This window comes from Nicotiana tomentosiformis, chromosome 2, assembly GCF_000390325.3.
Source record: "Nicotiana tomentosiformis chromosome 2, ASM39032v3, whole genome shotgun sequence".
NCBI classification, from domain to species: domain Eukaryota; kingdom Viridiplantae; phylum Streptophyta; class Magnoliopsida; order Solanales; family Solanaceae; genus Nicotiana; species Nicotiana tomentosiformis.
Window position 1 is genome coordinate 113,861,344 of NC_090813.1, and position 27,372 is coordinate 113,888,715.

Sequence of the window (27,372 nt, forward strand, 5' to 3'; positions counted from 1 at the left end):
CTCTGGTTTCCAGTTCCTAGAGGTGGAGAACAGTCTGGTCTCGTTCTGCCAAAAATTAATCCCGTTCAGAAGTAAGTTCTTCCTTCTCACGAATCAAACTTTGAAGGTCCTCAGAAGCAAGAAAAATGGCCTATAAAATAAGAAGAGGTAAAATTTAGAATATATTCGTTCGAAGTAAAAGAAATAACAGAGGAAGGAAGGAACGTACCATTGTGGCATTGTGCATGGCATTGTTCAACAAGCACTCTCCCGAGAGTGCCTGAATCATTTCCTAGTCCTTTTCTGAAGCCAAAGGCTTCAGATAATTAGTAAGCTCCACCGGCCGAGACAACAGGTTGCACTTGGTAGAGACCGAAAAAGTAATGTTCCTCTTCCAGTGTGGATCTTCATAAGGGGCGGAATACTTTTGCCCCAAATTCCCATGAACTGGGGACCATGGAATATGAACACCTTCTTCAAGGTCAGGTGTGGCCGATGGAGGTGATACAACAACTGCTGGTGGAAGACTGGATGAAAATAGAAGTGATGTAGTTGGTGAAGATGGAGATGGAGCTGATGGAGTTGAAGAGTGAGAAACAGTTGCATCCAATGCAGTGGTTGTTTGATGCTCGCCAATCAAAGACGACAGGGACCCGGTACTCAGCCTCGCACCACAGGTTACAGCAATTGGGGCCCAAAAGCGGGAGTTGGCATATTCTACTAAATCAGATTATCCCCAAAGTGTTGAGACGTCATCTTCAATTAGTGCAACTATCTCAACAGGTTGAGCATTTTGTTGAGATGATGAGGATCGTCGCTTATGTGTGAAGAAACTACTTCATAAATAGCTTCTTCATCATCGTCAATCACCACAGTATCTACGACCGGCCCAGAAGGAGGACCAGTCATCATTGCCATCGGAAATTATTCGGGGGCATCCGTCTTTGCCCTTTTATTCTTTTCTCCGGCAACAGAGGAGCGTCTTCTCTTTGTTTGTTTATCCTCCGTCCAAGGACTTCATTAAGAAATATTTTCACCCGAAACAGGTCCGGAGATACATGTTCGATTAAGTGCTTCCTGAAGCAGCCTCGCGGCATTAGCAGAATCAGCCAGAACGTCCTCCTCGGGGACAGCAATAGAGCCCGCAGGTAGACCTAATTCCATTAACAAAGTCAGAAGGGTTCAACCAAGTTCTTCATATACAAAAATAGAAGCAAGGTAAATTAGAGTTACCATAATTTTTGTCCTTCCACCCGTATTTAAGGGCTAGTTCTTTCCACGAACGAGTTTCGGGTGTTGTGACGTCCAAAATCTTATGAACCCATAGGTTCAAACCTTCCACCACCGTTGGGAGCTATCGAGTTGTTGAAATATGCGAAGGGTGAAGAGATGATACGGCCATAGAAGGATATCTAGTAAGAGGATTATTATACAAAGAACTTACGAGTGCGGTTCCAAGAAACCGGAAAGGATGAAGTCGTTGTCGGAATGATGTCGTTGGTGGCAACTGCAATGAACCACTCTATCCACCCACGGTCGTTGTCGCCATCCATGCTAGACAACAAAGCATGGTGGCCACGCTTGCAAAGGTTTATCATTCCCCTGCGGAAGATTTTGGGGGAATAGAGATTCATCACATGATCTAAGGTTAGCTCCTCTCCAGTTTCTTGGCACAAGCGTCGGAGGCAGAAGATCGTCCTTCACACTGAAGGACTTACCTATGCCAAACTCACCTGGTAGCGAAGGCAAAACTCCGCAATCACGAAATTAAGTTCTGCGCTAAAAAAACGCACCCAAAGTAAAGGGATAGATCAGGAGGAATGATTTCCAACTCATTGCAGCGGTAGTCCTTCTTCGTAGCAGGGTTACTGGAAGGACGAATGGAAGAATGGTACCTACTAACAGCCCATGTACGAGGGTTAGTAATAGGGAATTTCTCTTCAAAATCCTTCGAAGTACTAAGCCTTATTGGGATGATGGAATGCACTGTTGGAGGAATGGAGTCCTCGGTTTTGTTCTTATTCTTTGAAGAACCACCACGTTTGGAAGAAGAAGCCATTGGAAAAGAAGAAGGCAAAGAATTTGTGTTTGAAAAAAATTAGGAAAAGGATAGAAAACAAGGATGCAAATCAGAAACTCAAGCAATTGTGAAGCGTAAAGGAAAAGAAAGTTGCGTATAAGTAAAATTCTGGTGGCTAAATTCATGACCATGATTACCTCGATAATCGGCAAAAGTTGTACTGAATCATGAGATGACGCGTGTTTGGGGCATTAAATACGGAGAGACATGCATCTAATAACCTGTCAGAGACCTTTAGAGGGAGTTATAGTAATTCCCGCCAAAAAGGTATTTTTACCAACTTCTCGGTAACACAAAGTTATGTCACCGAAAAGCAGGGGGACTATCTGTATAGGGTAAAATATGATATGACACGTGACTGACTAAAAGGAGGACACATGGAATCCAAGATGGAATGGTTGAGGACCGAACGCAGCCACTATGCTTGTCACCGGAACAGTTAACGTTCATCAAAGTGTATTAAAAGCTCTGCGCCCGGTAGCATTTACTAAGGAATATTTTACAACATTAAGAGTGACGGTCCGTTACAGAGAATTTGACATTTATACTCAACGTTACATCTCAATCAATGACCCTCATAATTGACATTAAATGAGGGCACGATTCTAGGACCTTCTTCCATAGACATAGCTATAAATAGTGAGTTTAATTATCATTGTAAGGGATAGAAAATTTCTGGCAAGAACATATATTATATTCTATACAAAGGTTTATATAATTTCACTCTCTTACTTTTTGATCCCATCATTGATGTGTTCGGAAATCATGTTCACGGAATCATTATCTTTTCTATTTCATCTACATTCGAAGGTTAAGTACTACGTATTTCTTCGATTATTATATTATATTATTTCAGGATCAAATTAGTTCACTTATCTAGAAATCATATATAAAATTAACTGTTCCGTTTTACGAATAAATCGGAGGAACTCCGAATTTAATAGCTCCGAAAGGGAATAGAATACAAAAGGCGTGCCTATTATTTCTGGGTTTTAGTTAATCCAGTACTCTACTTTTGACTCCTCATTTCAAAGTTGTAACCTTTGAATATCTGCAAATGCTGCACCTCAAACTTATTCAATCCTTAGAGGCTAAACGCCTGAATCACATAAACTTAAATTGAACACTAATCTAGAATTTGGACATAGATTTGATTGAAACTTAGGATCCGTTTGGCCATAGATTTTGTCAAAATAAACTTAAATTTTTTTTGGCAAACACATTGGTCATAGATTTTGCCTACATTTAGGCCAAATCCCAAATCCCAATGAGCTGATTTTGGGCCAAAATACCACTATTATATTTTTTTAAAATTGCCCCAAACTTTTATATTTTATAAAAGAGCCCACCATTTATTATGTTGTAACGATGTTGCTTCGTCTTCTCGGTCATTTGATAGTGTATTATTTAGTTCATTATAAAAATGATAATTTTGTATCAAATTTATTTATGTCCAGGACTATAGTTTGCGATAATATAATGAATGTTATTGATAATGGTATTGTTGGGTATTTGTGATAGTTTTTAGAACTAGTGGGTATAAGTCATGTTCCATGTTTTTCCAAACCAAACTTCACTCAAAACAGATGTCCAAACACATTTTCATCTTCAACCAAACTTCACCCAAATCAGATTTTTCAGAATAAATTTAGAAATTATGGCCAAACCCTAGCTTAAAAAAAGTTTTTAAAGTTGTGCTGAAAAATAAGTTTTGGAAGTTAAAGTTGTGTTTGGACATCAACTTAATTATTTGAAAAAAAGTTGAAATTTTGTGAGTGGAATCAAAATTTTCATCCAAAAACTGCGCTAAACCAGCTTTTGGAAAAAAAATTAAATTGTTTTTCAAAAATTAATCATATTACATGAACAAATAAAGTTTTCAATTTTTTTTTTAAACAAAAATTGCCAAAATTTATGGCTAAACAGAAGCTAAATGACTTGCAAGTTAAATGATGTATTAGTATATTTTCTTGACCCTTTTCCTTTTCACTGAGATAACATCAAAACGCAGAAATGAAACACTAGACTGAATTGGGCAAATCACAACTTACACGTGAGAATTAAGTTTTTAAAATAGAGCATGTACTAACAGCTTCGGCACCAATATATAGTAGCAATTAAAAACTTTAGGTTATAAAGTTTAATTAATGGAGTTTAGTAACAAGCACTAGTTTAAAACTGGTTAAGATCAAGATGACGTGGTCCCCCTGCCAGCTCATTCAGTGCTACTCAATAAAATACAAGTCAAAGGTGAGTCAACCAAATTAGCCCATGGATGCCATCTGCAGCAGCATCTTCTGCGTCTCTCTGAATTCTGTAACCAAAAGCCAACCTCCCCTTTCATCGTTTTTGCTCTGATTTTCTGCTTTCTGTTCACACTCTTTTCTCTCTGCTTGTCTTAGCTATTTGCATTTATAACATTTTTAAGCTGTTGACAAACCCAATGCCCCATCCTCTTTATTATCCATCTTTACTCTTATCTTTGAATCTTTGATATCAAAGATTCATTTACTGCCAAGACCCCACCTTTTTCACTTTTATATATATATATATATATATATATATATATATATACTCTTCATATTTTAACAATATCGCATGCATCCCCAAACCCAAGTTTGAATGTATGTAGTACTAAATAGTGTCAAAGGATGGGCACTTAAAAGCCGAAATAATTTTCAACTCTAGTCAAATATTTTGGTACCCCCAATCAAAGAAATGATTTTAGGAATGAATGCACGAAACACTGTATAACGGTACGTGTAAGAGATAATGAAAAAGAGATGTCATTCAAAGGCACTAAGAGAAGAAAACGTCCAAGAAAAAGGGGCAATGTATGAAAACATAATGAAGTGACAAATTGGCTTTCCTTTGCCATCGGATTCTATCCAAGATTTAATGGTCAGAGGAAACACACTAGATTTATCACTCAATGCCAAACTAACACGTGATGCCAAAAACCCATATCACATCTTGATATGACGTCCATGTACATCCAATTTATAGTCAAAACTTACAAAAAACATCCCCTCTAAACTCTAACAGTGTAATATTTCTTTTGAAGCAGGAGCCAGATCCAGTACGGGTCATCATATAGATATTTTCTACCAAGTGTATATTTTATTCAATGAGTATTAGTACTAGTTTAACTCATAAGGTTAAAAATGCATTGAGTTTAGTGTCAAACATTTTAAAGATCAATTTCATCAAATTAAAATTCTGAATCTAACTCTATTTTAAACTAAACCCTCCCAAACACATCATAGAAGTACAAATGATAAAGATTCTTTCGTTTTTAATGGGACGTCTTCTAATTGAATTCTGAAAACAGAATACCTTTTAGTAGGAAATATTTTTTTAATGGGCCTTATGCACGAATTTGAATAAATCTACCTAATGAATTTTGAATATCGGATGTATATATAACTTTAAAATAATGAAAAACGTATATTTTAGCAGTTTCCAAAATTATAGCAACAAAAATGTATTTTTTGTATATATATATATGTATTGTATACAAAATTATATACTATATTTTAAATACTAGCGATATGAACCAATTTTGTAACGAAAAAGCTCCTCCAAGATCGCAGGGCCTCTACTGGTGATGATATAAATACAAACATCTACTGGTGGGTAAGTAAGAGAGAAAAAAGGGTCCCCTATGAGCAGGGTTGTTGGGGTCATATTTCGCAATACCACCTCAAATTAGTACCAATATGTTGGTCTCATACTTCTCCTCCTCATTCATGGCATGCTTACAAAAATATGTACAACAACAAAAATAACTCCACTGACCACCACAAGTTTGTTTCTTCAATGTCTAGTCCTAGAATCTCCTTCTCCAATGACTTCATCGATTCATCTCAACAACAACATCATCAACATATGATGAAGAATGATACAACGTCCTACTATAGAGATGCTCCTGTTTCCTCTGACTTTGAATTCTCCGTCGCTAATCATTCTATGATTACTGGTGCTGACGAGCTTTTCTTTAAAGGTAGGCTTTTGCCTTTCAAAGAGAAGAAGAGTACTACTACTACTACTACTCTAAGAGATGAACTCCTTAATAATGACGAAGATGATTTTACTTTGAGGATACCCAAAAGTAGTAGTAGTAGTAGTTCTACTAGGTGGAAAGGTTTACTTGGCCTCAAAAAATCTCATATTGGGTCCAAGAAAATCGACAAGAAAAATGAAGAAAAGAGGTCTGATGATCTTGTTCATGCCACCAACAATTCCCAGGTACATTTATGCAACAAAAATAAAGATATAAAGATTTTTTGTCTAGTAAAATGAAGATTTTGATATGAGTGTTTTTTTCAGCAGGAAGCATACAATGGCTCTGGTAGTGGATCCAGTTGTAGGGATATGGATTTTCGTTTTAATTGATATTGTCTGCAATGGCCATAACAAAGATTTTAGGAAAGGTATTTGGGGATGAAAAGGCTTCTGTTTTTTGGTTCAATTTTGAGAGAATCATACAGATTCTGATTTATATGTGGTTACAAGCCTTGGATTTTAAAGCTCATCATTTGTCCTATGGTGTTCTTTCGTTTCAATCAACTGTTAAATATGTTTTAGTATTACAAGTTGGGGGGATTTTTAGAAGTTTGAGTTACAAGATTCTCATTGGCAAATGAGATTGTTGAATCATAATTTTCATCCCAAAATTTCCAGATGAAAAGACAGCTATACTGCATTGCGACTCCATAATGATTGATTGAGAAGGCGACCCCCACTGCCATTTTCCCTTGTAGTGAATTCTTGATTCCATTTTACTCAATTCAATATGTTGACATGCTATTTAATAATTAATACTTAGTGTAGACAAACTATAGTAGTAGTATTGTTCCTAAATACTAATACTAGTATAGGACATGACCAATTGTTTCTTATTTCCTTGTTCTTTTGCAACCATGTTGTTATTTGTTAGTACTAATAAGGAATAGAAAAGAAGTCAAGCAGTCAAAATGACAGAGGGGGAACAGCTGGAAGAGAAGAAGCACAAACCTCCAAATTAAATTTCACTTTTACCAATCTGAATCTGACTCAGAAATTGATAAATGTGCAATTGAATTGAATTTTCCTGTGTTAGAATATTACAGTGAGATAATGCCATAGCGTGGGAGTTGCCGGTCAAAGCGTACTTAGCTACTCTTTTCCTCTGAGTTCATTTGGCAAAGAAGCTTATTGGTCAACTTTTATCGATTTTTTGGTTTTTTTTTGTATTCAATAATATTTGATTTTTTCAAATATAAAAAAAAAATTAACTTTTATTTTTCGAAGTTATCCTTGGTGTAAAAAACCTAAGAATATTTATTATATTTTTCAACAAGTTAAAAAAAAACGCATAAATTCATTTATTATTCATATACAAATTGTGATGTTTTAGCTATTAACCATTTTGCTAAGTATCACCAATTCACCATAGTTGGTTTGCTTGTCTCTTCTTATTTTTAAAATATCAAATCAATTGGATGGTGCTATACGAGCCACCAGTCAATGATTGAATATATTTAGGCCAAGTACTAGAATTGGCAGTCTCTATGACTCTATATGAATTTGGCCATAGTTTGCGAGTTGTCAAATTTCATCATTTTTTGGAAAAGTTTTTTGGATCAATATTAGATTTTTCTATATGTACTATGTCTTGATATTACTTCTACTTGCTCAATATTTGAGGTATCTTTTGTGAGAGCTCTGTTAACACCCCCCTTCAAGTAGGAGCTCGTAGATCGGACTCCCAACTTGCCCAAAAAACTCTGATGAAGAGGTACTGCCAAACCTTTTGTGAAGATATCGGCCATTTGGGCTGTAGTTGGAACAAAAGACAAAGAAATTAGACCATCGAGCAGTTTTTCACGGACGAAGTGGCAATCAATTTCGATGTACTTTATTCGTTCGTGAAAAACTGGGTTTTTCGCTATGTGAATTGCAGCTTGATTGTCACAATGGATAGAGACCGGAAGCGAAGGGGAAATGGATATGCCAGCAAGAAGACGAACAATCCATGAAAGTTCTGCTACCAAACGTCGGATAGATCGATATTCAGCTTCTGCCGAAGACAAAGAAATCACTTGTTGTTTCTTCGATTTCCAGGAGACGGGGCATCCACCTATGCTTAAGAAGAAACCACTAACTGATCTTCGAGTATCCGAGCAAGATGCCCAATCTGCGTCACAATAACCCAAAATCTGAAATGAAGGCTCGGATGAGAAGAAAAATCCCAAACTTGGATCATTTCGAATTATCGAAGAGTATGTAAAGCTGCCTGATAGTGTCCAGATCTTGGAGATTGCATGTATTGGCTCAAGGTCTGTATAGTAAAGGATAGATCTGGTCGGGTATTTGTGAGAAAATTTAGTTTCCCCAAGAGCCTCCGATAAATGATAGGATCAGGCAAAAGCTCACCAGAATCAGCAGTAAGCTTAATGTGTGAATCAAGCGGAGTGCAAACATCTCTCGATTGTAGAGAATCAAACTCAAAAATGAGGTCAATTGCAAATTTCCTCTGAGTCAAAATGATGCCTCCATGCTCGTGTAAAAGTTTCATGCCTAGAAAATAACTTGCTTCTCCTAGGTCCTTAATTCGAAATTCAGAATCAAGGAATGATTTTATCTCACTGATTTCTTCTTGATTGTTTCCTGTTAGGAGAATGTCATCAACATATACGGCTAATATAGTCGTTAGAGTCCCAGATGTTTTGAAGAACAAGGAGTGGTCGTTGACCGAAGAGGTAAAACCTCTGGATCCTAAACAGAGGATAGTTGAGCATACCATTGGCGTGATGCTTGTTTCAAACCATAGAGGGACCTGCGAAGACGACAGACATGGGAAGAGCTTGGAGGTGCAATTCCTGGTGGAAACTTCATAAACACTTCCTCGTCTAAGTCGCCATGTAAGAAGGCGTTATTAACATCTAACTGGTATAAGTTCCATCCCTTCTTCACTGCAACAGTTAACAAACATCTGATAGTTGTCATTTTCACCACTGGTGAAAAAGCCTCTGTGTAGTCTATTCCCTCTCGTTGTGTATCTCCTCGTACTACTAGCCTTGCTTTGAGGCTTTCCAAACTTCCATCAGATTTGACTTTAACTTTGTACACCCATTTGCATGGCAATGCTTTCCTTCCAAAAGGGATTTGAACTACTTCCCAAGTGCAATTGGATTCTAATGCCTCACGTTCTTTTGCCATAGCTGCTTGCCAACCGGGATGAATGTCTACTTCTTGGTAAGTATTTGGCTCAGAAATTTGGCATATAGAGTTAACAAACTATTGATTTGGTTGAGAAAGTGCAGAAAATGAGTAAGAGTGAAACGGGGTAAAAGGTGGGTTTGGTGAAATTACTGAATAAGCAGCATTGCATATGTAGTCTGATAAATATTTAGATGCATTATGCTCTCTAGAAGATCTACGTAGCCCATCTGCTGGAGCAGATTCAACTCTAGATGTAGACATAGTAACAATAGGGCAATCTTTACCTCTAGGACTAGAAGATGATAAAGAAATAACACATGGTGTAGTTACATTAGGTGAATTAGATTCATGTTGTGAAGAAAAAATATGCATTCCCTCATCAGAGATAGGAAAACTGGTTGGAAACAATTTTGACATAGGAGTAGAATAAGAAAAAGGGAATATAGACTCAAAGAATTTGATATCCCTAGAAACAAATACATGATTCGATTGAATGTTCAAAATTCTATATCATTTCTTTCCAAAAGGGTAACCTAAGAAGACTCCAGGGATTACTCTAGGTTGTAGTTTATCTCTATTTCTAGAAAGAGTAGAGACAAAGCATAAACAATCGAAAGGCTTCAAATGAGAGTAATCTGGCAATTTGCCAAACAAAACTTGATAGGGTGATTTATTATTTAGAACTCTTGAAGGGAATATATTAATCAAGTAAGTTGTTGTTAGCAAACAATCACCCCAATATTTCTTTGGTAAATGAGACTGGAATAATAAAGCTCTACATTTCTCTAATAAGTGTTTGTGTTTTTTTTCAACTACCCCATTTTGTTGTGGGGTTCCAATGCATGATGTGTGATGAACTATCCCTTTAGAAGTAAAGAAATCTGAAAGATTTATTTCTGTCCCTAACTCACATGCATTATCTGATCTTATGATCTTAACCTTGGCTGAAAACGGTCTTTCTATAAGAGTTAAAAAGGATTTAAGGGTAGGAAAATCATTAGACTTTGTAGACAAAATATAGGCCCAAGTTGCCCTTGAAAAATCATCCATAATAGTAAAAACATATCTTTCTCCCTTGTAAGTGGGAACATTGTAAGGACCCCATGTATCTATGTGTAGTAATTCAAAGCAATGTTTAGAGCTAATAGAGCTTGTTGGAAAAAGCAATTTGGACTGTCTTGCCATTGGGCATATGTCACAAGGAAAAAATCTGTTTATCTGTTGATGAAAGAGATATATTCTTTATATTCTTCACTGCATGATAAGGTAAGTGCCCCAATCTTAAATGCCAAAGTCTGTTGGAATTCATAGAATCAGAAACTGCAGTTTTATTCATTTTTAAACTTTCATTAGATGGAAAAATTCCTCTTACACATGTTTGAATAGACTCTGGGACAGAACTACACGATTGAACAAAAGACTTTGAGTTGGCTGCACTACAAGTCTTCACATGATTTTTAGGGAAAGGAAAGAAAGGATTATTGGACACTCTAGACTTAGTTGAATCAACTTCCGGCACATAGAGACCAGCAAAAGCTTCACCAAGTACCATTTGCCTCTTCGGAGAAGGGGCATGTACAAGACATTTAGATTTAGTAAACAAAACATTAGAATTTAGCTGCTTACATAATTGGTTAACAGACAAAATATTATGGTTGAAAGAAGGAATATAAAGAATATTATGTAACTCAAGTTCAGGTGAAATTAATACACTCCCTAAACTGTAGACTTTGACTTTATAAGAATTTGGTAGTATAACTTGAATAGGGAAAGAGAGTTGTTTGAAATTGTTTAGAAGTGTTTTATCATGAGTCATATGTTGTGAGGCTCTTGAATCAATTATCCAAAACTTGGATGTGATAGTTGTAAAACAGGAAATAAAGGTGTGAAAAGCAGTACATTTACCCACAAAGTTGGCACTTGCATTAGCATCAGAACCTAAAGTACTTATGTTTCCAACCTGCACAGATTGTATCATCTGAATCAGCTGCTTACTCTGTTCTTTTGTGAACCCCTATGGATTCATTAGGCTAGGTGCAACATCTCGAGTGATAACTGCTCCTCCTCCTGATGTTTCACTTTCCTCAATCACTACTGCATTAGCCTGAACATTTCTAAAGTTTCTCTTTGGCTTAATGAACTTGAAAAATAGTGGGTACTCAACCAGTTTATAACATTTCTCTTTCTGGTGTCCCTGCTTCTTACAGTAAGAGCAGAAGTTGTTTTTCCTTGCTTCAGTGTTACTATTATAATTTCCACCCCTATACTCGCTATTAGTTTTTTGTGCATTAACATTGAAAGCACTGGGCTCAACCGACACATGGTGACCAGAATGTACCTCCCTTTGAGACTCTTCATGTAAAATGATTAAATGAGCTTGTGTTGTGGAAGGAAGGGGCTTCATCATGAGGATGTTTCCCCTTACTCCAGAATATCCATCATTGAGCCCCATCAAGAACTAGATTAGCTTTTGATCTTCATTCATTTTGTGATTGTGAATTTTTGCTCCACAGTTGCACTCATACCCACAAGCCATGAAGGTATTAAGAACTTTCATTTGATCCCAAATTCTTTTGAGCTTGGTAAAGTATGCCGCAACATCATTTGTTCCTTGCAAAATGTTGTTAAGTTCTTTTTGCAGCTGAAATAACTTTGTACCATTAGCTTGGCTATATCTTTGTTCTAGCTCAGCCCAAAGTTCTTCAGCTGTTTGAGAGTAAATGACACTTTCTGCTATATCCTTGCTTAAGGAGTTTAACAGCCAAGCAATGACCATGTCATTGTATCTCCTCCATTGTGCAAAAAGAGGTGAGTTCTCAACTGGTTTTTGACATGAACCATTGATGAATCCTAGTTTGTTTTTAGCAGAAAGAGAGATTAATACCCCCTTCTCCAATTTCCATAACTGGTTCCATCGAAACTGACATTAATAAGGTTTATTCCAGGAGAATCAGAAGAGTTGAGAAAATATGGATGTGTTCCATCCACCAAATTTGAAGCTACTACTGTGGTATTTCCAACAGCAGCATCAAGGATAGTCCCGGGTGTGACTTCTCCAGATGAAATACCAAATTCTGAAGCAACAACTATAACAAGGAAATGATAGAATAGAAAGATGAAGGAGAAAAAAACAACAAAGGATAGAGAAATAAGATCTCTAAATTAGAGCACCTGCTCTTGATACTATGAAAGCAAAAGGAATCTTTTCACCTTCCTCTTTCAACGTATCTTTCTATATGGTATATGTACTTCTACTTATACAAACAAAGGGGAAAGACAAAGAGACAAAGACCCATAAGCCCATAACCAATTCTGTACAAAAATAAGAAAAAAATGATAAAGACCCATAACCAACTATATTTTATACAACTAGACAACTATATGTACTATGTCTTGATATTGCTTCTGTTTGCTCAATATTTGAGGCATCTTTTGTGAGAGATCTGTTAACATTTTCAATGCTCTGATTGCTCATGTTTATGAATTTGCCTTTTAACCATAAGAGAAAAGTCGAGCCATTTTGGTAACCGCAGGAATAGAAACGAGATACTTTTTTTCAACGAAGGATAAAATTGCTTTGTTTCACATAGTCAAAGGGCATTTTTGACCCTTTACCCAAAAGAATACGAAAGTAGACCTCCGGGGAAGTGTACAGTTAGCCACTTATTAGAGATGCCTTTATTCTTTAGCCACTGTTTAAAATATATTTACTCTTTAGCCAGTGCTTAATAAAGTTTTACTCGCCCGGACGAAAATTCCTCTGTGCTAGACATGGGTGCTGTGTAAATATTAAGGATATGGTGTCCATAACTTCATGAATGTTGTGTAAATATTAAGGACAAAGTGTCATGTATTTGCACCTTCTGTTTTTAAACTTTAGGACATCATGTCCTTAACTTCATATGTGCAGTATAAATGTTAAGGACATGGTATCCTTAACTTCATGTGTCCAGGGTAAATGAAAAGGACATAATGTCCTTAACTTGTATTTGCACCTTTTGTTGTTAAACTTTAGGACCTCATGTCCTTAACTTTATATGTGCAGTGTAAATGTTAAGGACATGATGTCCTTAACTTCATGTGTGTAGTGTAAATGTTAAGGACATAGTGTCCTTAACTTTATAAGTATTGTGTAAATATTAAGAACATGATGTTCTTAACTTCATGAATGTTGTGTAAATATTAAGGACAAAATATCATGTATTTGGACATTCTGTTGTTTAAACTTTAGGACATCATGTCCTTAACTTTATATGTGCAGTGTAAATATTAACGACATGACGTCCTTAACTTCATGTGTGCAGGGTAAATGTTAAGGACATAATGTCCTTAACTTGTATTTGCACCTTCTATTATTAAACTTTAGGACCTCGTGTTCTTAACTTCATATGTGCAATGTAAATGTTAAGGATAAGGTGTTCTTAACTTCATGTGTGCAGTATAAATGTTAAGGACATAGTGTCCTTAACTTTATAAGTGTTGTGTAAATATTAAGGACATAGTGTCCTTAACTTCATAAATGTTGTGTAAATATTAATGACAAAGTGTCATGTATTTGCACCTTCCGTTGTTAAACTTTAGGATATTATGTCCTTAACTTCATATGTGCAGTGTAAATGTTAAGGACATGACGTCCTTAACTTCATGTATGCAGTGTAAATGTTAAGGACACCATGTCCTTTATATTTATACATCACTCATGAAAAAGGGTAAAAGCGTCTTTTTATATTAATTTAATAGAGTAGTGGCTATTTTTGCTCATTATTAAAAATACTGGATAAAAACTAAATATCATGTTAAAAAGTGACTATCCCACGCCATTTACACTAGACCTCCTATGTTCAAATCATTCCTTTCTCTTTTTGACCTCTTAAATCATCAAAATTAACGTTTTTAATGATTTTCTTGGATATCTCAGGTATAGTTTGAAGTGATTGATAGCCTGTTTGGTCAAACATTTGAAATCGATTTATTTTGAGAAGTATTTTTTTAAAAAAGTGCTTTTTCTAGAAGTATTTTTGGTGAGAAGAAGTTGGTATTTAGTTAATTAATTTTAAAAAAAAAGTATTTTTTAAATTTTAAAAAAAGTGCTTTTGGGTTTAAAGAAACTTTGCCAAACAAGCTATGAATTTGATAATACTATGTCTGGTCCATTTTAAACAATTGAAGATTTTTGCACATCCATTGAAAAATCACTTAATAGTATTAATAAAAAGGTTTGTTTGACTAAATCACCATTTATTCTTCTCAAAATGAATAATAGCTGTTGAAAAACTTCTAAAAATTTGTATATATCACATATTTGAAACGAAAATTTAACGCTTTCTTAATTATCTAAAGTGGCACTTATCTTTGACTAAATTTGTTTGTTTAATCAACATTTAAAATTATAGCGGAGGTAGTATTAAACAATCCTTTGGAAAATTTTGTTTTAATCCAATGATCAAACAAAACTGGAACAGTGATCATAGAGTCTTGAAAATGTTGGTATACCAGTCCTTGGAAAATCTTAGCTAGGTCTTGAGGCTTACATAGTACTTCAACACAATAACAGCAGAGTTTAGCAGTCAAAAGTACAATTATCATGCTCTCTTAGCTTGATATGTAGTAGTAACTAAGTACAGACTAAGAGTTACTAACAACATTCTCCATTTGCTGCATACTGCATAAAATAAAGTAGAAACATAGAGAACACTACCATGGGGCATTAACTTCTCCTTGGAACATAAGCTCATAGCTCTCAGCTTTTGATTTCAGAGCCTCAACATCAGCACCATATGTTTCAGAAGCTTTTTTCAGTTCCACAAGTTTTGTTTCAAGATTCCTCATCTCATCTTCAGCTCGAGACCACTCGTTTTTAGCTTCCCAGTACCTCTTGGTGTCTGAAGCACCTTCTGAATCAAATGCAAGACTCACCAACCAGCGCAGACGAGTCCTCAGAAACCCAACATTCATGCCCAGAAGTTCAAAAGATTTCAATGACTTCTCCCATATATCAAATTCCATTCGCTGGGTGGTGAGCTTGCAAGCTCTTATCGCATCGGCAATGTTGACGACTTCAAAAATCACACCAGCAACCAACTTACAATGAAGGCCTTGTAGAAGACGATCATGAAGAAAAGCGCTTTTATTGCAGCATAACTCGTAGTACTTTCTTCTTATATCTTCAGGAAGTTCAGAGTTTATGCATACTCCATTCACCAAAATGTGGAACTCCTCAAGGCTCTTAATGTCTCTAAAATTAACAGCAAGTCCAGAGGACCTTGAGCCCTCTAAAATTTCTGAAGCAACCTCATCGCTATCATTTCCCGACTGTGCCTCCAGTGCCAGAAGTTGTTTACTCAGATCCGCCTTTCGTCTCCTCCTATGCACAACAGTTATGGGAAGAGACTTCTTTTGACGCTTCTTTAAGTTATGAGCAGAAGCTCCCTCTGACATGTCACAAGTTGGAAACAAGTTGCTTAGAAGGACCACAAAAGACCGCAAAATATACTATGTTTCACAGTATGACCGGTATAAAATTTACTTACTGACCTGCATCACTTTGCTTGGGTGGTGCATCCAAATTTAGAAGGCTAAGAGCGCCATCCACCTCCTTTAGATCATTCGCTCTTATGACGTATACCTATGAATTCAGAAACAAAGTTCAGATTAAGATTGCTGCTAAAGATCTGTGAATTTGAAGTTAGAAAAACCTATTCTTCAATTTCCACATTTCTGCTTCACTTCATGGTGACAATTCATACTGAGATGGCGTATAATATCTGATAGTAGACCTATGATGAAAACCATCATCACTTGCAATGGATTTTATCATGCTGTTAGCTGGATAAGAATTCATATAAATTCATAGAGCAGTTTTTTAATAGCCCTAATTCAATCAGAAGTTGACTCTCAAGCCTGTAAAATTGGTAAACATCAAGTGCTGCTACGGAAATAACGTATTTGTGATTCTCTATGCCCCTAATAAACAGCCGTTGCACAAACTCAATAATCATCCCCACCTTCAATTGTTTAGACTGTGTCACTGTGGCATACAAATGATGTTGTCTGCCATAATTATGTTTATCCACTACGACATACATTTTCCACCTTCTCCATTCTTTGCAGTAAAAGGAATTGCGACATACATTTTCCATCTTCTCCATTCTTTGCAGTAAAAGCATGCACTCAATGACAAGACTAATTGGTATCCTCTTATTTTTGGTACCTTAAAAAGAATCCACAATATTTCGTGGAATGTTTCCTCGAGTAAGACTAGCAAGTGCATACCTGCCCTCAATTTTAGGTACCATGTGACCCAATAGTTGAAAACATGTAAATTCATACAAATAGTATCGCTCATATATTTATTCCTACCAAAAGATACCTTGATAGATGCTTGGCCTGTAAACAGAAGCTCCTTTAAGGATTAAGTTTGCTTGCTCCAATGTTTTTCCATAGAATCTAATGTTGATCAATTTTTAAAAGAGTTAAACACACATGTTGACATATAACTACACAAGCTAAGTTAAGGTCACAACAATCTCCTGAATGGTGTGAAATATAATATACAGCTAAAATTCCATCTCTATCCACAGTTGAGTCAATTATTTTATGAAAAAAACTCTTCCTACATGAGGAATCAAGGTATGACTGCTTATCTCGTCATTAGATGCATCTTATGCTAGCGTAGAACAAGTTAGATTACTTAACCTTACTTGGTTGACATCAATGGTGATGCCGTGCCAGTTTGAAGGCTGTTAATTTCAGTTCTAGGACTTAGCCGACTGTTATAAATCCAGTTGTTCAACTGCTAAAGCGAAGGCATATGGGGCTTAACGTAATGCTGATAAGACAGTGTCCAGAGACTATTTATGAGACCTTAGCAGAACAACACTGGGAACCAAGCAAGAAGTGTACCACGGCAAATAGTATACTCTATCTGGATCCACGATAGACTAAAGAAAAATGAATCCTTTACCGGGGACAAGCTCTTCACAGAATACAGATACCTACAAACCTTACAACGATGATAGTTCTCTTTACAAACCTATAACAGATTAACATGCCTGCTCTCCATGATTGACTTGAATAGTTCAGCACCGGCTGAAATTGTTTTTACTGCAATTCACACTCCTGTTGCAGAATTCTGATAGACGTGTCACATGTGGATAAGTTGGTTTTACATGGTGACGTCATTCTTATATGCCAGGAAATGGGAAAAAGAAAATCAATCCCACTTATCAGTAACCGCAGTTATCTGCTGCACTTTGTACAGGTAGATGGACTAGTAGGCTATGGCATATAACCGATGCATAAAGCTTAGTTCAAACATGCAAAAAGATGTTTAAAAAAAGAAACTTGGAGTGTCACCTTGAATCTAGTAGGCGCAACTAGTTGGAAAACTAAAACATCTCCCTCAACCAACTTGTGAGCAGTGCAATACTTTCTCCATCCTGCACTAAGTCCGGTCTTTTCAGCAATATATTTTATCTCAAATTCTTCGCCGGTCTCGCTTTCAAGAATAACTGGGGTGTCCTTTCTTGGTAGATGGTTCTTGCAAAATGGCACCGGAAGTCCCTATTGTATGGATGGTAGTAAACAAAGTTACAGGGTTAAGTAAATATTTCCTTAACTAAATCCAAAGCTAAGTTGTTTAGACAAAACTCACCATCCAAAAACAACTACCAACATGTGATCTAACTAATAATTTCATGAAGCTGGGATATTCATTCCCTATACTTGACAGGAACTCCTCTGCTCGAATGATGATTGGTGATTTCATTTGGGTAGCACTACCAGACCCATCAGCTGTAGCCCTCTCTTGTTTGGTGCTTAATGAAAATACAAAAAAACTGTCACTCTCCAGTATCAAAGGTTACAATTGTGTAAGAATATTCAAAGAATATGTTATACAAAAACACTCACATAATTGACTTGCCCCCAGCATCAGCTACTGCCTGCTCAAGAATAAGCGGAACAGCAATAGAGCTGTTAATATCATTTATTGGTACATATAAACAGTCATGGAACGCGACTAAAACTATATAATGTAGGAAATTTTGTAAGATCACAACTATTTTCTGAATCTAAAATTGGCATAACAACAGAGATCTCCTGAAATACTATCTTAATATCGAATGCAACAGTTAGGAAACTGATACCCAGTAAAAGGGATTACTACCAAGTGAGCTACGTATTTGGCATCACGGAGTGGGAATGAGAATGCAGTTTGCACTTTATAAATCTCAAATTTTGTAACTTATTTTGTTATTCAAAATAATAACAGAAAAACTGAAAGCTCATTTCCTCCCATTATAGTATTAGCCAATGGGAGTAATCTGAAGCCACTCCAGATAGTCCTAGACCAAACTTAGACTTCTAGTTAGCAAATACAAATTTTTTATGAGTTTGAATCAACTTTAAGTCAACCCCAATTAAGCTCCATTCATGATGTGCTCAGCTGTCACAACTAGTTTCATCTCCTGTAGTGATCACTCCAACTTTAGAAACTCTACGTCATATTACATTGCCACCCTATTTAAACTGATCAAATCCCTAATAAGAACCAGTTCACATTTAGATTTAAGCGTACAAAAAACCTGAAAGGACTAATTAACGAAACCTATAACAGAAATAGGTCTTTTCAACAGGGAAATGTTGTGGTTGCTTAAGTAACTTGATAGCCGGCTTAGGCTAGAGACAATGCGGGTTTCATTTTACATCAGCCTGTTTGCTAAAATTTTCCCGTCCCAGGTCCATGCAAGTTGCAGTTGAAGAGATCCTAATTGTCAACGAGGGTCGAGCAGTTAGAGAGACTTGGTGTTGCAAATTACTGTAGCAGTTAGTTGAATCTTTATCAGCAAACAAGAGGGAATAAATGTAAGGTTATAATCAGGCTAGAGTATAACAACAAATTTGACCAAATATCAAGTGATCCATAGTTGATTTAAGAGAAGGGTATCTCACATTGTTGGATTGAGAAGCAGAAGGTTGTTTCTTGATTGCCCTCCTCCTGATGGGAATTGGTGAAATCTGATCAATCATCTCCTTGGGTTTCCTCCTCCTTTTACCCTGAACAACATTGGAACCCAGATCCAACAATCAATTCAGTAAATCAAGACTGGCAAAGAGCAAAACAAAACTTGTACAAATTAGAGCAAAAAGAAATACCAGCAAGGAAGAAGAGGGAGTTTGAGCAGATGGGACTACAGAGTTAATTGGGTTGGAAGCATCAACAAGATTCAAATTGTTGTCTTTGCTTGAGTTGGGTATTGCAGAATCAGGCTCAGGTTCAGGTTCAGGTTCAGGGAGTTGAGTTCCAAGTGGTTCCTCATCAAAAACTTCCTTCTTGGGCGTATCTGGATAGAAAATACGATGTTCTTGAGTTGGGTGTTCACTTCGATGAACTACTTTTATCTTCATTTTGCTGTAGGAATTAGAATAAAGATTGTAGCAGATCCTGTTCCTACCACTTCTGGCTGGAAAAACTAGAGAGAGAGAGAGAGAGAGAGAGGGGTCTTTTAGCTAGGTATTCGGTCGAGGGTATATTAGATGGCCGTTTCGTTTGGTTGAACGGTTAAAGAGACGTCCACAAAACACACAATTACAGATGCATTTTGTGGTTTGATCTTTCCTGGATTGCAATATTACTGGATCCGTATAAACAAGAATACTGCAACAATGGGATTAGTGAGGGGGTGAGTTTTGGGGACTGATTTACTGTTGGAGTATCTAGTCTAGTTATGGTTATTAACGATTCTTAGCCACCTGGTTTACACGTGTGTTACTTTAAAGCTTAACACTCCTTGGATTTCCTGACACTGGAGAAAGAGTTGGTTGCCAGTCTTAAGTCTAGTCTAGTTAAACACGGAATAGACTTGGGACTAAAGAAGACCATTCGTTGTGACATGAATGCCAATATTTTGCAACAATACGCATATAAGGAACAAGCAAAATCCATACTACCTATACCTTATTTAGTCGAGTTCATACAACATAGTTTAGTACTTGTTATAATTAGAGGATGGTATTGAACATTTATTTACCTATTAACGAGCTAAAAATTGGCTCAATATTGGCCGACTACCTACTTCAACAATGTATAACCAAAACCATAGTATTCTAGCACTTAGTCATAGATGTTGCAATTTGAGTCAAGTACTAGTAGGTTAAATACTTATTCGTATCCAGGCTAGATTCAGTGCCCAGGACCCTTTTCAAGTATCTCTAAACAACACTGAAATTAAAGAAGCTTCTCAACTTAGTTTTTGCACCTTGATCTTATGTTGCCTTTTGCTCCTGTTTGAAGAAAGCCATCAAACTAGGAGATCGCCAAGAGTACGGATAGTCATGTAAACTCTCTTATCGTTTTAATTCCATACGCGTAATTTAAGTATCCAATTTTCTCGCAAGTTTAGCTCCTTTTTTAAAAGAAAAATTATATCTAGCGAATTCACAATCATCAAGTGCAATTGGAAAATATCAAAAAAGAAAAAGGACTTACTCGTGACAATGTCAAGCAAGAGTGCTACCTGGCTTGGTCTCTAATCTCTATTGATCAGGTGCACTTAAACCACATACTAAAATAGGTAAGACTTTTAATTTCCTCTTTTATTTATGGTAAAAGACTATAATAACTATACTTGACTTATATATAAAGCAAATTGATGGGGATCACTAATCACTTAGGCCAATTTTGTGGCTCTTTGGAAATTGTATGAAAGAACTATAGACAACTATATATATTGTAATAACTATATACATGCAATTCAGTAGATTAGGGACCAAGATTTCAGTTAAATAAGCAGAGTAAACTTTCATGACTTTGTAAGTACTTCCACAAAATTTGAGCAGGTCAGGTTTTGTCTAATTTGCCTATTCAAATGATTAATGATTCTAGGCATGAATAGTCAATAGAAAACGTTATTGTAGAGGTGACTTTGTTCGCTAAAGTTTAGCGACACCCAACTCTCTCTATATATATGAAGTGAAGATTAAAACAACCAATTAAACGATAGGAAAGTGTTGAATTACCCGAAAGGGACGGTTAATTAGCTGTTTGCTATATTCTTAAGCTTATAATTATAATTTTTCAACTGAAAGATTTTCTTTTTGACTGAGGTTTGGTGATAATTAAGACAAAAACAAATCATTCTTGGAATAGAAACATGTATTAGGTTAGTGGTTATGTTTTTTGTGTAGTTGCCAGAGGGGAAGAGAATTGGTTAGGGAAAATGAATTGACAGGTTTTGGGACAATTTAGCTAAAACATGACGGTGTCTTCACTTCAGTCAAAATTAATGGCCTGCTTGCCTTTGACTATCATCTGTGGCAGCCCCCGTCGGAGGACGGGAACTTTTCTGTTTTGTGCTTCACACGTAACCCACCACATGCCTCATTTGCTTCTTATCTTATCACTATTCAGTTCACGACTATTATTTTCATAATCTTTTGGAATAAAAGCACATGTAATTAAATACAAAATATTCCCCATATATATATCTGCACCAAATGCAATATCTAAGGTTGCTTATTTTTCCAAAAGAACAAAAAAAAAAAAAAAGAATTGGTATAACCCCCATTTCTCATCTAGTCACATTACACAGGAAAAAAATGGTATTTGTAGCACTTTTCTTTTAAAAGAAATTTTGGATATACGAGTAAGCAGGTGAAGTGTGAGGGAATTTTGTTATGTGTAAGTTGAAGATGCAGACATAAGTGCAAAGACTTTTCATAGTGCCATTTGAAGAATCCTAATTATTCGAGCCAATATGTTATGAATGCCAGATAATCAAACAAAAAGAAACAAACTACATAAAATTGCAACTTCAATTTATAGTAAGGAAAAATGTCAGATATATTCTTCTACTATCAAATATTATTTACAGTTACCCTTCGTCAATCAAAATAGCCCCCTATCGTCTTACTATCGAACATATTTACCCCTTATTTGACGAAAGTGACACGTGGCAGCCTTCTAAATATTTTTATTACCCAATCAATTGCCCATACTGGATACCCGATATTTATAACCCTAAACCTGCAGTCTAAGTTGTAATATCTAAAATTAGATATTCAGCTTCATTTTTTATGGATTTCTTGCAGTCTAAGTTGTAATATCTTAATCATTTGAAAATAGGTAGCAGAACTTCAGGTGCATTAATTATTATGAGAAGAAATCAAGTACTAGAAGCTATTCCTTTTGAAGCATTAACAATATTTCAACTTCTTCGCCTCTGTTTCTAGAAGACAATCATATTTTATTGGTGTTTTCAGGCAATTCAAATTAAGTTGCCTGACTTTTTTTTATGAAAGAAATAACCAAGAAAGAAAAGTCTGCATAATAATTGATACTTTAAAATTTAACAAAAGGGGCACGCCAAATTCATGTACAAAATTATCTTCCAATGACTCATCCCTAAGCTAAATTAGCACCTTCCTTACGTCATGGACCAAGGCAATAACTCTTAAAGAGTCTTTGTTTCAAGCTAATTGGATTAATATCATAGTATCTTCTTTGTCTCTTGATCCAGAATCCTGCCCAGCTTCTCTCTTTTTGTCTCTCATCCCAAGTTTAATTTCAACAAAGTTGTCCTTCTTAGTTCATCTCCCCAGTTTCTGTTTTTTCTTGACACAAAACTAGGCATGTCCAACAACGTGGAAAATTGGTTAAATGCCGTTTATGTGGTTTTTGCGTTTTGCTCTGCTTTATTTTTGGGTGCTCTTAAAAGTTAGTAATCTTTTTTACCCTTTCAAGATTTTTAATGTATGAATTTGTGATTATGTGCTCAGATTTTCTGTCTCATTTTTGGTTCTCAATTCCTAAATTTGATGATGCAGGTGTGTTAGTGGGTCCAATTGCTGGCCTAATTCTTATTGTAGGGAATGTTGGAGTGATCCTATGTCTCTTCCCAGCACATGTTTTCTGGACAGTTTACACCCTTGCCAAGTAAATGCTTTTTTTAGGTCATTCATTTATTCTTTTTTTCCCTTCGTCTAACATGGATTTCTTCGTTATTGAACAGGACAAACAGATTTGATGCGCCACTTAAAGTTGTTTTCTTGTTTGCTTTGCCTGCGTTATTTGGAATATGGTTGGTTTTAAGCATAGCTGGTACTGTTCTTGTGGGAGTTGGATATGGCTTCTTTGCTCCCTGGGTTTCTGCTTTTGAAGCTTTTAGACATGACGACGAATCAAACAAGTTTATTCATTGCATTGTGGTAAGAATCCGTTCTTGTTTGGTACTGCAGTTTAGTTAGTATTATAATGTCTTTTTGTTGATTTTAAAGTTGTTTTTGATTTGGTCAACTTTTAGGATGGAACATGGGGAACCATAAAAGGTAGCTGCATTGCCGTCCGAGATTGTGCCGATATGTGTTATCATTCTTATCCAATGTATTTGAAAGAGCTGCGGGATTCGCCTTCTTCTCTTGACCTTCAACCTTTTAGGTTTGTTTCTAATTTTTCTTTCTATAGAAAAAAAGAAATAGGGGAGAATCATAATGAATCTGTCCCATTGTTATACACGGTATCATATGCTCATTTTCTAATAGGGACGTATTAATATTCAACTTAGCACATAGGACTAGTATTGTGAGGGAAAAAGTCAATGAACTATTATTGACCCAGATAATAAATGGGGTTGACTTTCCCCGTGCCCTCAATAATTACATTAAGATATTTTCGACACTAGGAATAGTATACTGAGGAAGAAAAGAAAAAGAGTAGCAATCAAGAAAAAGAAGATGGAAATAAGGTAATGCTAAGTGTAGAAAATGATAAGACAAAGTCTGAAGAACTGATCAGTGAAGATGAGAAATGTGTTTGGATGAATTCTAGGAAGTTTTATAAGTATTAAGTAGCAGACATTACCCAAAAATAAGGTAGATGAAGCCATTCAAAAAGAGATTAAATTATGTGTACGGTACAATATTTTTACACCATAAAGATAAGATGGCCTACAACAACAGGCAACCATCTATAGTAATCCTAGTTGGGTAACTTATGTCGTAAAATAACCTGCTTCAAAAGGTTAAAATACATTAATAGCCAGCAGATATATAGTTGAATTGAATGGTGGATGTCCAGGGAATTGAATACCAGTATTTCACAATTCACACATTCTATAGTAATATGCTTAATCTTGTATTGCAGATTCATCCATGTACCAGGATGTATTATGGTTGGTTTAATGGGACTGATTGTGGAAATTCCTCTGTACACTGCTATAGCCGTAGTCAAGAGCCCATTTATGTTGTTCAAGGGATGGTACAGACTCATACATGATCTGATCAGTCGCGAAGGTCCATTTCTTGAAACTGCTTGCATTCCTGTTGCTGGATTGACAATCCTTCTGTGGCCTCTTGTTGTCATTGGAAGTGTTGTAATGGCTATTTTCTCTAGCTTTTTCATTGGATTATATGGTGCTGTTATTGTCTATCAGGTAATTAATTTATCCCTTTGCCCCATTAGTTTCTTTATTCTTCTATTTCAGTGTGACAGTCGGATTTATTATTAGTAAAACTCTCTGAATTCAGGAAAGGTCCTTCCAAAGAGGTGTTGCTTTTGTGATTGCAATGGTGGCTGAATTTGATGAGTATACAAACGATTGGCTTTATCTTCGAGAAGGGTCTATTCTTCCAAAGTAATTACTCAAGTTCTTAGTTTTTACTCTGTGCTGTTCTCATACTTGTTTCTTATCTAAGTTACTGATCATCTTAATCTTAGCCAGGCCTCATTATCGAAACAAGAAGTCATCCAACTCGTCGGAGTACTCTGTGAAACGAAACGGTTCAGTACAAGGCAGATTAAACTCTATATTTGCTGAAGCACCTGCAATGCTTGTGCCAAGCCTAACTTCATCTAGATCAGTTAGGGAGGCAATACAAGAAGTAAAAATGGTGCAGGTATGCTTTTCTTTCTGTATTCTTTTACATGTTTTTTTGTAGTAAAAAGTATGCTAGAAGACGACACTTTCAGGCTAATTAGCAAGATGCATAAATGTTCTACTCGAGTAACATCCTTCTATAAGACTCGATTAAGCTTTTAGATAAGATGGTCACACAATTCAACAACACTGAATTCTATTTTCTTGTCTAGGAAATTATGAATTTGGGTAATTGACATCTCAGGAAAAATGTAACAGGTGTGGCAGAACATGATAAGATCATGTGAAATAAGGGGCAAGGAATTATTGGACGCGAAAGTGATAACTCCCAGCGACCTAGATGATTGGTTGAAGGCGAAACATGGACTTGATGTTGCAGTCGTCAATGTTGGTTTACCATGTTATACATTTCTACAGATCATCTTCTATTCCATTAAAGCTGGATCATACGGATTGTTCCTTCTCGAGGATCTTGAGATCACTCACCTGAACAGACCTCAAGACAGATTATTGGACTGGTTTTTCCAACCAGTTATGGTCCTAAAGGAACAAATTAGAGTCCTAAGTCTAGAAGAAGGTGAAATGAGGTTTTTAGAGAAAGTTGTACTTTTCGAAAGCAATTCTGAACGCTTTAAGGCCTGGGAAAATGGAAGCTTGGCGCCTCAAGATTCTCTAAGGGCTGCTCAAATTGAAGGCATAAGCCGAAGGTACGCCTCTTCTTTAAATTTTCATTAACGTTTGCAGTTGAAACTAGATTTGAGTGTGGTGGTACAGTAAATGATGAAATTATGTTGCTTTTGGCAGGATGGTAGGAATGGTTAGAAGTGTTTCTAAGTTTCCTACTTATAGAAGAAAATTCCGACAAATAGTGAAAACATTGATCATGTATTCCAATCCTAAGGAAGGTTCCACGCGATCCATTTCCCAATCTGTAACGAAGAACAGTTCCACGCGATCCATTCCTCAGTCTGTAACCAAGAACAGTTCCACCAGATCAGTGTCCACGAGATCAAATGGCTCCCTTGAAATTGTTTGAACATTTTGTGGACAATTTAATATCATGAGATCAAGTCTAAGGTGGATTAGTTCTGTAAGTCATTGCATTGATAAAGTGAGTTCAGTTAACATTCATTCTTGAAACTTGAAAGACTTCACAAAGTAGGCTAAAATTTGAAATCCAAGCTCAAGTCTCTGCCTAGGGACATCTTCGGTAGCTTGAAGATATCTTGACAGAGATAGCCAACAACATCAAGAAAGGTTTAAGGCGTAGAGTCGTAGACCATACAGTATTATTCGAGACATTCTATCAACGGAAGATCTAGAGGGACGTTTCAGAGATCATATTTGTCACAGGAGGTTCCTTCAGAGATCATACAGAGTTGTTTTTAGAAATACTTTCTTCTTTTTTCTATTTCAGTTATTTTTCCCTATTTGAAACTTGTAAAGACATGGGTTTTTGAGTGAGGTTTAGAGTTGGATATGGTGTAAATTCTTTTATTCAATTGCTAAGATAGTGGATCATTCTAAGTATTTTTTTCTCTTTTCAAGATGGATATATTTCAATATGCTGTAGAGTGGATAAACTGGCCTAGTTTCCCTTTTAAATGCAGTTCAATTTCTGCTTCCTCTGTTATTTGGGGGGGCTTAAAATAGTGCTTAATAGTCTCAAGACAAATGAAGTTCCCTTCTGGAAAACCTTGATTAGAAAGTAAGACCAAAGCTGGTGTTAGAAATAAGGCTACAGCGTTATGGTTTAGGCACTTTAACAAATTGTTCCTTCAGTGGAGCAAATGGCTTATTCCAGAAATAGGAATTTTGTGCTGTCGTTCTCAGGAAAGGGCAATTTCTCAAGATTGAAGGCTCCAGAGGTAGACTTACACAGTTACATACATAATTTTCTTCTACCATGCACTCTTGTTGAATTTAGTTAATCTGCAACCTTCTTCTGTAATTAAACTATACTCCGATCCGTGTGTTCACAGCTGTTCAAATTAAGGCTCTTTTAGTTTTGCCTAATCCATTATTTTGCTGCACTAATATGACTCTCAAAGCTAATTAGCTTTACTTTTATGCCTATTAAGAAATCCAACAAGGAAAATCTAATTAACTACTATAGTAATTTTGGGTTAATTTCACTTATGGTCATTGAACTATCTTTCAATTTCACTAAAGTCATATAACTATTTTTTGTCACTTAAAAGTAATTAAACTTTATCATTGTCACTTAAAAGTCAT

General features: G+C 36.1%; 3 protein-coding genes across 4 annotated transcripts; 2 read left to right on the forward strand and 1 right to left on the reverse strand.

Moving 5' to 3' along the window:
- The first annotated feature begins 5,677 nt into the window (after positions 1-5,677).
- On the forward strand, positions 5,678-6,950 carry LOC104090767 (uncharacterized). 2 transcript variants are annotated; one of them, XM_009595942.4, is made up of 2 exons: positions 5,678-6,307; positions 6,389-6,950. In XM_009595942.4, exons 1-2 carry the CDS (start codon positions 5,828-5,830, stop codon positions 6,452-6,454), a joined length of 546 nt encoding a protein of 181 aa, XP_009594237.1. In that variant the 5' UTR covers positions 5,678-5,827; the 3' UTR covers positions 6,455-6,950. The 2 variants fall into 2 exon arrangements, with proteins under 2 accessions (XP_009594237.1, XP_009594238.1); XM_009595943.4 differs by having other exon boundaries at positions 5,680-6,307; positions 6,392-6,950.
- A 7,758-nt stretch (positions 6,951-14,708) lies between these two features.
- LOC104090768 (B3 domain-containing protein Os01g0234100-like) lies at positions 14,709-20,024 on the reverse strand. Its single transcript, XM_009595944.4, has 7 exons — positions 19,421-20,024; positions 19,217-19,321; positions 18,176-18,207; positions 17,919-18,081; positions 17,621-17,827; positions 15,800-15,890; positions 14,709-15,696 (listed from the first exon to the last, which is right to left on the reverse strand). Exons 1-7 carry the CDS (start codon positions 19,670-19,672, stop codon positions 14,960-14,962), a joined length of 1,587 nt encoding a protein of 528 aa, XP_009594239.1. The 5' UTR covers positions 19,673-20,024; the 3' UTR covers positions 14,709-14,959.
- Positions 20,025-22,612: 2,588 nt separating this feature from the next.
- LOC104090769 (uncharacterized membrane protein At3g27390) lies at positions 22,613-26,684 on the forward strand. Its single transcript, XM_009595946.4, has 9 exons — positions 22,613-22,979; positions 23,090-23,198; positions 23,275-23,470; positions 23,566-23,699; positions 24,405-24,693; positions 24,788-24,894; positions 24,982-25,156; positions 25,396-25,844; positions 25,942-26,684. Exons 1-9 carry the CDS (start codon positions 22,895-22,897, stop codon positions 26,171-26,173), a joined length of 1,776 nt encoding a protein of 591 aa, XP_009594241.1. The 5' UTR covers positions 22,613-22,894; the 3' UTR covers positions 26,174-26,684.
- The last annotated feature ends 688 nt before the right edge of the window (positions 26,685-27,372 follow it).

Bases quoted from the DNA above. Each gene is read 5' to 3' on its own strand.
- LOC104090768 (XM_009595944.4), bottom strand. From the start codon at position 19,672: ATGAAGATAAAAGTAGTTCATCGAAGTGAACACCCAACTCAAGAACAT. The intron at 15,891-17,620 runs GTGACACTCCAA...CTGAATTCATAG, and splicing joins TTGCGCCTACTAGATTCAAG to GTATACGTCATAAGAGCGAA. The intron at 15,697-15,799 runs GTCAGTAAGTAA...GTGACATGTCAG, and splicing joins ACCCAAGCAAAGTGATGCAG to AGGGAGCTTCTGCTCATAAC.
- LOC104090767 (XM_009595942.4), top strand. From the start codon at position 5,828: ATGTACAACAACAAAAATAACTCCACTGACCACCACAAGTTTGTTTCT. The intron at 6,308-6,388 runs GTACATTTATGC...TGTTTTTTTCAG, and splicing joins ATGCCACCAACAATTCCCAG to CAGGAAGCATACAATGGCTC.
- LOC104090769 (XM_009595946.4), top strand. From the start codon at position 22,895: ATGTCCAACAACGTGGAAAATTGGTTAAATGCCGTTTATGTGGTTTTT. The intron at 23,471-23,565 runs GTAAGAATCCGT...GTCAACTTTTAG, and splicing joins AGTTTATTCATTGCATTGTG to GATGGAACATGGGGAACCAT. The intron at 24,694-24,787 runs GTAATTAATTTA...CTCTGAATTCAG, and splicing joins GTGCTGTTATTGTCTATCAG to GAAAGGTCCTTCCAAAGAGG.